This window comes from Quercus robur, chromosome 3 (genome assembly GCF_932294415.1).
Source record: "Quercus robur chromosome 3, dhQueRobu3.1, whole genome shotgun sequence".
NCBI classification, from domain to species: Eukaryota; Viridiplantae; Streptophyta; class Magnoliopsida; order Fagales; family Fagaceae; genus Quercus; species Quercus robur.
This window is the reverse complement of record NC_065536.1, coordinates 65,752,482-65,764,544: the sequence shown is the minus strand read 5'-3', so window position 1 is coordinate 65,764,544 and position 12,063 is coordinate 65,752,482. Positions and strand designations below refer to the sequence as shown.

The following is a 12,063-nucleotide window of genomic DNA, read 5'->3' as shown; positions in this document are numbered from 1 at the left end:
GTGGGCAGTTAGCAAACGTGTGGCCGGTGTGGATGAAACGAGTGAAGCTGTGAGGGAACACGCTAATCACGCTGATGAAAAGGAAAAGGCATTATTGAGTGGAACACCACCAAGTCACAACATCCTTTATATCCACCAACAGATCTCTTCATTATCTTCTTATCTCCAACAACTATTTACAAAGCAAACCCTCTTCCAATTCATTCAGATTCTCTCACAAACAGAATGGACTTTCTTTCAGATCTTCAGAAGAAATCCAACAGTTTTTCTGAGACTCCCCTCCCTGAAGAAAAGGATGATCAAAACCAAAACCAAAGCCAAAACCAAAACCAACACCAACACCAACACCACCAACCATCAAACTCTGAGCTCATGGCCAGTGCCAAGTTGTTAGCCGAGGCAGGCCAGACCGCTTTTAGCCAGGGAGCTGGCAAAGTTGACAAGGCCAGGGCAGCTGGAGCAGCTGGTGATCTTTTGGAAGCTGCCTCTAGCTATGGAAAGTTGGAAGAAACGAGCTATGGCAAGTATGTGGAAAAGGCTGAGACTTATCTCGACCAATATGGCAACCCCTCCTCCCAATCCCAATCCCATTCCACCACCACTGACTCAAAACCACACTCAGCTGCTGGTGGTGGTGATCATGAAAGTGAAGGCAATACTGAAATTGGGACTGGGGACTACGTGAAGATGGCTCAAGGTTTCTTGAAGAAATGAACATTTGAATTCCAATTTCCCAACTGCTTATGCTTTGCAGTTTCTTAATTTGGTGTATCTCTAATATTATGACACCCCTGTTTCTGTGTGTGTGTGTGTTTTTCTTTTCTTTTTAGTCTTGTGTTGTATGCTCTACAGTATGTTTGTTCTCTGTTTAGCTTTTAGATTGAAAAGTAGCTGAAGCAGACTTAGATCTACTCTGTCAAGAAATTATTAACTAAGAATAAAATTTGTGCAATTTGCTATAGCTTATAGCCTATAGCTAAGAGCATTAGTGTGCAAAATTCCTTCTATTTTATAATAAAAATCTGCTTTTTTATTTTTTTATTTTTTATATTATATGATTGATTTGCAAAAATATCCGTTTCAGATTATCTATAATACACATTTTTTTATTAAAATAATACTTTTTCACTTTTTTTATCATTTCCCTTACCCGGCCCCACCATCTTAGCCCACTTCCTTGAAACACTGGGTCCGTTTGGATACAACTTATTTTATTGAAAACTAAAAATATTGTAACAAAATAATTTTTAAATGTGTGAATAATACCGTGTGACCCATTTTTTTTTTTTTTAATAAAGTGGCTGTGGGTCCCGTGTAAATAGTGCATAAACAATGAAATTTGTCTCCTAAAATAAATAAAAAAAGAAAAAGGGAAAACACAAAACATCATACACAGATAATTCATATCCAAACGCTTTACTCTCTCTTTCTTTTTCTCCTTTCTTCTTCTACGTTTTTCTTCTTTAGCATCTTCTTCTTTTTCTTTTGCTATTCATTCTTTCTTCTTCTTCTTTTTCATTTCTAAAAAATAATTCTTTCTCCCTCTCTCTTCTCTATCAATCAGTGCTCTTCAAATCTGAAAAAAATCTCTCTACCAAGCTTCCATGGCTCAATACACTCACACACTCTCTCTCATGGCGGAGGCAAGCTTGGGTTTTAGGTTGATTTGTATTTTGCCAAATGGGCTTTTTGTTGTGTTTTATTTTGAGTTGATTTTAAGTTGGGTTTGTGATGATTTTCATTAATTTTGGGTTGATTGTGTTTGTATTAAATTGATGTTGTAATGGGTTGGTTGTGGTTGTGGTGGTGGTGGTGGTGGTTGGTTAGTTGTGATGGTCGGCTGCTTCTTCTTCTTCTTCTTGGAATTGAAGAGTGGGTGAGAGAGAGACTGAGAAGGCAAGGGAGAGGAGAGAGAAAAAAAAAACATAAAATAATAAATAGAAGTAACATGCACGGTTACCGTAGTAATTGTGAATAAATACACAATTTTACACCCACTGAAGTGGCTGCTTTTTTGTTTAAAATGTGTAAAATGAGCAACTTTTTATATTTTGTAAGACTTTACACTTTCTGATGCTTTACAAATACTGATGCTGATGCTCTAATGAATTATGAATCATCTTTTATATGATTATGGCATTTTCTTTTTGAAAGGATCTAGGAGCTTTGTTCCATCTCTAGTGATTGGCATTTGGCACGGCACATTGAGAATTGAGACCTGCTTGCACTACAAAAAAAATGACCGGAGAATAATTGCATATGGCATACAACTCAGTTTAAGAACGAAGTAGAATACAAGTTTCCAATGCCAAAGAGAGGACGGCTTCCTCTGGAAATGTCAAACACAGTCTAGAACAGAAAAATTAGTAATTCTTGAAAGATTCCTTGCTAGAGTTTTGTTGGTTTGGACATAAATTTTTTTTGGCTTTTTGTTTTGTATTTTTGTTCTTGGGGTGTACTATCTAGTTAGGATTTCGATTTTTTTTTTTATTTATTTTTTTTTTTTTTATTTTTTTTTTTATGAATAATGATATATTAAAGAGAAACAAGGGACGCCCCATCTCATCTCCAATTTCGAGGTCAAGAACCCAGGAAGGAAGAGAGAGGAGATTTATCACAACTTTAGAGGCATGTAATAATGTTATTCTCATAATCTCATGTAATTATGCTGCTCAAGTTTTGGCTGGGTTTGCAAAGGAGAATGAGGAGGAACTCATTTTGATAGAAGAGGGTCCTCATCTCTTCTTCCCATTATATAAAAAGAATCAATGAAATAAAACTGCTACTGTATTCTATACCTGTTTTTTCTAGGCTAATAATGTATAAATGTACAAATAATCTTTGTAGAATTAACAAAATATACTATAAAAAAGGAGAATATCTAAAGAGGAAGATGCATGATTGACAATAAATAACCAATCTTGTAGTGGTACTCTGGTTATGTAATGTATTATAAGTCTGTTTAAAAAACTCTATATGATGATGCCGAAAAATCACCAGTGAGCTACACAGTCCTCACGCGCTCGAAACAATACCTGCACAATAAACAAAGAAGACCTAACAGAGAGCACCGGTGTGGTGTCGACCAAATACCTTCCGAAGGTCAAGTTAGAATTTCTCACAACTCTAGAGTGCCAGAGCGGGTTAATTAAGCGTACTTGTTTTCTGAGGGTTTTTGGGTTTTTATAGTAGTGTAGAATCAAACTCCTATGCTTGTGCAATAAGTCTTTTCCATATAGGGAAGATCCTCATTAATGGGCGTATTTTCTAGAATCTTCTTCATATTAGAATTCTATTCATGTTGGGATTATATGGGCTAGGGTTAATCGTGAGACGCAAGTCATTTCCATTTAAGATTCCTTGGAGACCACATAATGACCAAGTTAGTGCCACATGGCCCTTTGGTCCGTCCACCCCGGTCCGTTCATACTGGATCCGTCCACTTTCGGCCCACCTACCCTGATCTGTTAAGCCCATCCAAATGGACCCGTCATCTATAAACTCTGATCCTTCACCTCAATATTCTTCCTCTTCAGTTGCCCCCACCCCGTGAGTCCGTGCTCTCTAAGTGGACGGACACGCGAGGTGACAGTTTAATTTGAACTTTTGATGAATGCCCCCTGGCCTGGACAAGCTGGCCTGGGATAATTAATGATGGACGCATGGCGTTTTCTGAATGGTCGCTCACTTGGATCGAAGTGCCCCTTTGTCTTCCACGTCGTTCTCCCTATATAAACTGAGACTTCTTCTGCTCATTACTTTACCTTCTACTGAAATACAAGATCAAAGCGCACCCGTCATCCTTGTCAGACGCCTGTACCATTCAGTTGTTGCATCCGTCATCATTAGCTCTTCATCGTTTGAATCCGTCCTGGTAAGCATCCTCTTCTTTTTACTTCAAGTTCTTATGCATTTATACTAAGACACTTACACGTCTGTCAACCATTATAGTACTATCAATATTAGGATTTACCGTCACGTGTAGGTCATGTCTAGTGTGTCAAGTAACCAGTCATTTGTCCGTGATGGAGCGAGCTACGATGAAGTGTACTCGTTAGGTCACAAAGACCATGACAGTCCTAGTGAGAGGAGTCTGTCAGCTTCCTCTTCAATGGATGAGGATTCAGAGATGGAGAAATCAAACGGTGACTCTAGTGATGGTCTGATGGATGTTGATCCTCCGATCCAATCCGTCATAAGACTTGATGGGCTTAGAGAGTTCATCCTTCTACCCTTATGGACGGTCAACGATTTTATTTCCAAAATCAAAGAAACACACTTCAAAAAACTTAGGGATAAGTATCAAATACCTGACAACATACCCATGCATCTACCCTACAAATCAGAGAAGTGTTACTATGAGGGTCTTGAAGACTTAGGGGTTTATGAGCAAATGCTGAAGGCAGGGCTCAGGTTTCCCTTAAGCACCCTCCACCGTCGTCTCCTCCAATACCTTGGATTGTCCATCAACCAGATCTCACCAAATGCTTGGAGGGTCTTCCTAAGTGTGGAGGTCCTATATGGTGTTATGTTGGATGGAGCACGGAGGTTAACGGTGGAAGAGTTTTTTCATTGTTACTGTCCTACCAAGGTTACTCAGTCCAAAGGCATGTACAATTTCACGCCCAGGGGCCCGTTACTAAGGCTTATTTGTGAGAATCCTGACTCAAACTAGGATTGGAAGAGTCATTATTTCTTTTTTGAGGGTGACAAATGGATGTGTCACCTTAGTGATACTGAATTTGTGCCCGTTGACATGGGGCATAATGCCACCGTCGGGTATGCATCCGTCAGCAAACATTTGTTTATGTTTTAACTATTCTTCAATGCAGAACTGTCTGTCTTTCTATGCAGCTCGGGACCATCCTCCAGTCTCACTAGAGCAATTCAACTTTTTGGAGAAGATTTTGAACAAAACCAAGCTTGAAGAGAGGACGTGGGCCAAATTGGTCAACCTAAACACACTACATTGGTATTGTGATGGACTAGAGTCGACAAGAGCCGCCCTTCAATACAAAGCCTAAGTCCGAGCACATAAGTTCGTTACTTTCAGCTTTTTGTTATGCTTATTCAGTCTTCAACGCCCGTCCTTTATTTTGCAGAAATGGATGCTGCTAAGAGAAGGGCTTATATCAAGCAGCAAGCTGCTATGCAAAAACAACAAGGGGGCAGACCTCGAAGGGGTCAGGTTCAGCCAACTCGTCCTCCAAGAGGAAACAACTAGAGAAGACTGACCGTCAACCCCCAAAGAAGCCCAAAGTTGTTCCTAAACCCATCTTGGGTTAAAAGCTGAAGGAAAGAAGACGGTTACAAAACCCGTTCATGGCAAGGGAAAAGGACTTATGACGGGTTCTGTCCCTTCTGCTGAAAAACCACCCGTCCTTCTCTGTGAGGACTCGAAGTATGCGTTGGAGCAGCTTTCATCTATCATAACGGTTGACGATTATGAGGACTTGAGCAACCACGCAACCGAGGCCATGAGGGAGACGGGTCACTAACTTTTTCCGTTTTTAGGCCATGTTAATGATGAAAGGGCTGATGGGCCGTTGCCTCAGCCATGAGACAACTTTGGACCATCTACGGTCAAAGGCAACTCTAACGGAGGACGAGCTTAATGAATTGAAGTCTTGGAAGGTGGTCTTGGAGAAAAAACTTGCTCTATCAGAGGAAACTAAGGGTGAACTGGAAAAGCAAACGGAGCTGTTGAAGAAAGCCCTGGCAAATAAGGAGAAGGAAGTTACTGAGGCCAATGACCAGCTCCATCAGGAAAAAAAGGAAGCGATACGCGAGTATCGTGATTCTAATGCCCTTCTGGCAGAGCTGGGAGGTTCATTTGCTGAAGGCTTCGACGATTGCCTCTGTCAAGTCAAGGCTTCTCATCCGAACCTGGACTTATCCAGTATTAGCATTGATGCTCCAGCCCTGACATCCGTTCAGCCTGTCCTCTCTGAGAGTATAGATGAGTTATTTGTCGATGATGTTCCTGGTGACGAAGAGATAGCTCATGTTAAGGACAACACCCGTCACCTTAACGTACAAGAGGAGAATGAGCAGAATTCACCTGTTCAGCAGTAGCTTTTTTTTTTTTTGGTAAAGATCTTTGTAGAACAATGTTAATTATTCTATTCGTCATATGTATGCATTTCCCTTTAAGGGCTTTCATTTATTTTGCTTGCTTGCTTGTCTCATAATTTTTTGCAATGAGTCTGTTTTGTTTGACCCGTCTATGTTGCCGGTGTTTATTTAAGCCTTTGTATTCCTTTTGTGGATGACGGCTCTATTTCGTTGGACCCATCTGCCTTAGGCTTTTAAGGCCATTCATATTGTGGACAAGTCATGACTTCATTTACTTTTAGATAGACCCGTCCATTCTTGTTTTGTAAAAGAAAATGACACTTCCGTCTTAATGAACCGTCCACTTTATGGACTTAATAAAATTTCCGTCCTTATTGGATGGACCGTTCACTTTATGGACTTGATAAAGTATCCATCCTCCTTGGATGGGCCGTCCACTTTATGGACTTAATAAAATTTCGTAGAAAACACATCAGTCATATCTGAATATTCCTCTTATTATTAAACCAAAAATAGTTCTTTAAAGGGAAAAAGAAGCTTAAAAATAATGCTTAAAGTATTGTAGCAAAAATAAATTGTCTATGTAGTTAAAACTAAGAAACCGGAGAATGTTGCAATAATTAACTCAAAACTAGCAAAATTTGAATAAAATGAGGATCCGACAGATGTTGTTTTCCACGTTGTCATTTTTATTGGTAGTACTTTCGTAGATTCTCAGCGTTCCATGGATGTTGCAGCTGTTTCCCGTCTAACGTCTCTAGATGGTAGGTTCATTTACTTTGCCATGATGTGACTCTATAGGGTCCCTCCCAGTTGAGGCTGAGCTTTCCTTGGGCAAGATCCTTGACTGCACCCATTACCTTCCTCAAGACTAGGTCTCCGACCTGGAAGTCTCTGTGCCTGACTTTGGAGTTGTAGTTCTTTGCCATAAGGTTCTGGTATCGTGCCAACCTTTGCTCTACTATTGCTTGCACTTCATCCACCAAGTTTAGTTGCAAGCGAAGGGCTTCATCATTCTTACTTCCGCCATAGTTGTCCGCCCGGTAGCTTGTGAGCCCTACCTCTGTTGGGATGACTGCCTCGCTCTCATATGCTAGTCGAAATGGCGTCTCCCCTGTAGGTGTCCTTATTGTTGTCCGGTATGCCTATAAAACACTTAGTAGTTCCTTCGACCATATGCCCTTTGCCCCCTCGAGCCAAGTCTTGATGATTTTGAGCAAGGATCGGTTCATAACTTCAACCTATCCATTGGCTTGTGGATGAGCATGTGACAAGTAGTGGTTCTTGATCCCTAGCTCTAAGCAGAAATCTCTGAATGCATTGTTGTCGAACTGCTTTCCGTTGTCAGAGACAAGCACCCTGGGTATCCCATACCTACAAATGATGTTTTTCTAGAAAAACTTCGGATGTTCTTCTCTGTGATAATGGCCAGGGCTTCTGCTTCCATCCATTTGGTGAAGTAGTCGATACCAACTACTAGGAACTTTAGTTGCCTGACTGCTGTTGGGAGGGGCCCATGATATCTAATCCCCATTGGGCGAACGGCCACGGGGCCATCATAGGGGTGAGTTCCTCCGGCAGTTGTCTGATGATGTTATCGAATCTTTGGCATTTGTCGCAAGTTTTGACATAAGTCTGCGCATCCTTCTGCATAGTAGGTCAGTAGTATCTTGTCTGAATCAGCTTGTTTACCAACAATCGTGCCCCTGAGTGGTTCCCGCAAATCCCCTCGTGGACCTCTCTCATGACGTAGTCTGCCTCCTCGGGTCCCAAACACCTTAGGTACGGGCGGGAGAAAGTGTGATGCTCGGACCTTCAATTTTCTAGCAGCGTCCTTCCCGTCAGGTAGCATGTCGTCCCCTAGGTAGGAGACTAATGGCGTGGTCTAGTTGTTTTTGTTACCTATCTCCTACACACTCGTTACCTCATCTATAAGTGAAGAAGTTTGAACGAATGATAGTACCTGATCGGGGACGAGCATGTATTCTGCTAAGGCGGCCTTTGCTAGGCAGTTAGTGCATTCTTTCTGCTCCCTCAGGATTTGGACGAATTTGATTTGGAGACCGTTGATTCGACCCTTCACTTCAAGGTACTTCTTCATTCTTCCGTTCTTGCATTCATAGTCACCATTAACCTGACTGGTGACGACTTGGGAGTCGCAGTATACGACCATGTTCTCAACTCTGCTGCTCTTGCGAGGTCCAGTCCTGCCACCAAAGCTTCGTATTCTACTTCATTGTTGGTCGTAGGAAAGTCCAGGCAGATCATGCACTCGATCTTATCTCCTTCTGGGGTGCGAAGTACCACATCGGTGCCTCCAGCTTACCTATTTGAAGATTCGTCTATATGGACACTCCATTGTGGAACTACTTCTGCCCCCTCGCCTTCCATGAGTGTGAATTCGACGATGAAGTTAGCTACCACCTACCCCTTTATAGTAGTACGCGAATGATATCGTATATCGAATTCGCTTAGCTCGATTGCCCACAACGCCATCCATCATGCAGCTTCGGGGCTACTCATGGCTCTTCTTATAGGCTTATCTATCAAGACAACAATATTATGGGCTTGGAAATACGGCTTGAGTTTCTGTGCTGCGGTCACCAATGCAAACGCCAGCTTTTCCATTTGAGGATACCTTTCTTCTGCTCCTCAAAACCCTCGGCTTGTAAAGTAAACGGGTTTCTGCAACCCGTCCTCCTCTCTTATCAAAGCTGCGCTGACCGCGGCTTGCGAGACAGCTAAATACAGATAGAGCTCTTCCTCTAGTTTGGATGGACTGAGTAAAGGAGGAGTCGAGAAATACAACTTAAGAATCTCGAACGCCTGCTGGCATTCATCTTTCCATTCAAACGATCTCTTCAACACGCGGAAGAAAGGTAGGCATTTATCTGTCGCCCTTGAGACGAACCTGTTCCATACTGCTATCTTGCCGTTCAGGCTCTGCACCTCCTCGACCATCTTTGGTGGGGCTAAATCCATTATAGCTCGTACTTTCTCTAGGTTAACTTCGATACCCCTTTAAGATACCATGAATCCCAATAATTTTCCCATTGTAACCCCGAATACACATTTTCTTGGATTTAACTTCATGTTGTACGTCTGAGGGGTGTCGAAGGTCTCTTGGAGGTCACTCAAGTATTCGTCTTTTCATAAGCTTTTCACCAGCATGTCATCTACATAAACTTCAACATTCCTCTCGATCTGTTGTGTAAACATCTTGTTCATTAATCTTTGGTACGTTGCCCCGACGTTCTTAAGCCTGAATGGCATCACTTTGTAGCAGAAGAGTCCTTGGCTTGTAACAAAGGAAGTCTTTTCTTGGTCAGCCTCATCCATTCTGATCTAGTTGTATCCAGAGAACGTGTCCATGAAGCTCAGTAGCTGCTGTCTCGCAGTCGAGTCTACCAAGGTATCTATTCATGGAAGGGGGTAACTGTCCTTAGGGCAGGCTCTATTGAGGTCTATGAAGTCTATGCACATCCTCCACTTTCCATTGCCTTTTTTACCATAACCACGTTTGCCAACCAGTCTGGGTAGTATACTTCTCAAATGAAATCTGCTTCTAACAACTTCCGAACCTCCTTCGCTATCGCTTTGTCTCGCTCTTGAGTAAACACTCGCTTTTTCTGTCGAACAGGAAAGGATGAAGGCGACACATTCAATCTGTGAACTATGACTGAAGCGTCAATCCCTGGCATGTCCTCGTGACTCCAGGTGAATACATCCTGATTCTCTCTTAGAAACGTCGTGAGCTCGTGACGAACCGACTGACTAGCCAATGTACCCACTCTAGTCGTCCGCTCAGTTCTAGAGTCGTCAAGGGTTACTTCCTCTAGTTCTTCCACAGCTCTGCCGTTCATTGTTCTTCTATGCACATGGTTTGGTGGTCATCCATTTCTAGCATCGCAATGTAGCATTCACGCGCTGCTACCTAATCGCCTCTTACTTCTCCTATCCCATACTCAGTGGGGAACTTGATCATCAGATGGTAGGTTAATGTTACAACCTTCCATGAATTCAAAGTAGGACGCCCCAGTATGGCATTGTATGCAGACAAGCAATCAACGACTAGGAAGGTTACGTCCCTCGCGATCTGCTGAGGGTAATCTCCGACTATCACCGGTAGGGTGACCGCACCTAGTGGGTACACCCGTGTTCCTCCAAAACCTACGAGCGGGGCGTTTGCTGAAATCAATCATTCCTTCTCTATTCTCATTTGCTAAAAGGCCGGATAGTACAAAATATCTGCAGAGCTTCCGTTGTCTACCAGCACCCTATAGGTATTATAGTCTACTACTCGTATACTGACTACGAGTGCATCATCGTGTGGGTTGTGGAGACGTCAAGCATCTTCCTTTGTGAACCCAATGACGGGATTGTCAACCTGCGCCATCTTCGAGGCGTACCCTGTTAGTTGAATGTCTTGAACCATCCGTAGGTATGCCTTACATGCCTTCTTAAAGGAACTAGAAGTGCTGCCCCTTGTGATCATCCTTATATCTCCCATGGGTGGCCGAGGTCGCTCATTTTCTCTTCGGGCTAGTGCACCTTGGTTTTGCTCTGTTCCTTCCTTGCCAACGAATTTTTACAGTTCCTTGCCTAATGAAGGCTTTTATTTGTTGCTTCACGTCATAGCAATCAAATGTATAGTGGCCATGGTCTCAATGGAAACAACAATATTTATCCTTAGGCCTCTTGCTGGGATCGCCCTTCAATTTTCCGAAGAAAGTTAAGGCTTCTTCATCTTTGGTCAGCATCAGGACCTGATCAATCAGGGTATTTAGGGGGGGTGAAGTTTGTAAACCTCCCCGTCGGGGGCCTGGATCGTCGATCATCTATTTTATCTCCTGTTCTAGCCATCTTCCTACCTCTATCCTGCTGGGCTTCCTCCTGCCTCTCTCTCTTCTTGGGTTTTTCTTCGCATGCCAGCAGCACATCTTCAACATTCATGTACTTGGTGGCCCTGTAAAGCACATCTGACATGGTTTTCAGGTCATTCTTGTATAAGGAGAATAAAAATTTACCCTTTCGTAATCCATTCGTGAAGGCTACTATGAGGATCTTATCGTCAACTTTGTCGATCAAGAATGCTTCCTTATTAAAACGGGTTATGTAGGACCTCAGCATCTCATCCTCCCGTTGCTTAATATTCATCAAGCATGTAGTAGACTTCTTATACCTGTGTCCCTCGATGAAGTGCGATGCGAATTGGGTGCTCAACTCTTTGAAGGAACTAATGGAGTTGGGCATCAGCCTGTTGAACCATATCCTTGCAGGGCCCTTCAGCATGGTAAGGAAGGCCCTACACGTGATCTCGTCCGGTATCCCCTGAAGGTGCTTCAGGGTCTTGAAAGACTCCAAGTGATCAAGCATGTCCTTGTTTCCGTCGTAGTTTTCCACTAGCGGCATACGAAACTTTAGAGGAAGGGGGAAAGAGTTAACGGACATAGTGAATGGTGAATTTGTTCGGTGGACCAAATCGTCGAGTTCATTGAAAACTCTTCCCTTGAGTGCGTTCATCATGCACTCCACCCATTCTTTCATCATCTGCATCTCCTTAACGATGTGGGGCGAGGTCATATCAATAACGGATGGATGGCTCATGTCTTGTCTATTCGTTCTACTTGGGGCGTTACTACCCTCCGGCCCCTCCTGGTTCCTTCGATCAGCACTGGTACCTTCTTGATCTTCCTCTAGGGCTCCTATCACTGCGTTCTTCTGTCACAGCTGTTCCTTTAGGGTTTGGTTTGGTTTGGTGAGGCGTTCCATTGCTACTGTGAGGATTTGGACCTGTTGTTCTCAGGCAGTAGGTCGTGGCTCATCTCCCTGAACGTTGTTGGTGGTTGCCATCAAGCGAGTAAGTACCATGCAACTCTTTGTCCGGGAAGCATTTGTATGGCTTACAAGTCGCAGTCTTTCCCACAGACGGTGCCAACTGATGATGCCGAAAAATCACCAATGAGCTACACAGTCCTCGCGCGCTTG

General features: G+C 42.9%; 2 protein-coding genes across 3 annotated transcripts in view; both read left to right on the top strand.

Annotated features, from left to right (window-relative positions):
* The window catches only part of LOC126718952 (nodulin-related protein 2-like), a 56,242-nt gene that overhangs the window by 33,454 nt on the left and 10,725 nt on the right, over positions 1-12,063 (top strand). The window contains exon 3 of one of the 2 annotated variants that reach the window (XM_050421371.1): positions 698-961. The exons of the other annotated variant lie outside the window; for it this stretch is intronic. Within the exon in view, the coding sequence (XP_050277328.1) occupies positions 698-714 (17 nt within the window). The 3' untranslated portion in view covers positions 715-961. Of the gene's footprint in view, positions 1-697; positions 962-12,063 lie in introns of those variants that run through there. 2 annotated transcript variants of the gene reach the window in all.
* LOC126718951 (nodulin-related protein 1-like) lies at positions 130-961 on the top strand. The gene has a single exon (XM_050421370.1). It carries the CDS (start codon positions 226-228, stop codon positions 712-714), a length of 489 nt encoding a protein of 162 aa, XP_050277327.1. The 5' UTR covers positions 130-225; the 3' UTR covers positions 715-961.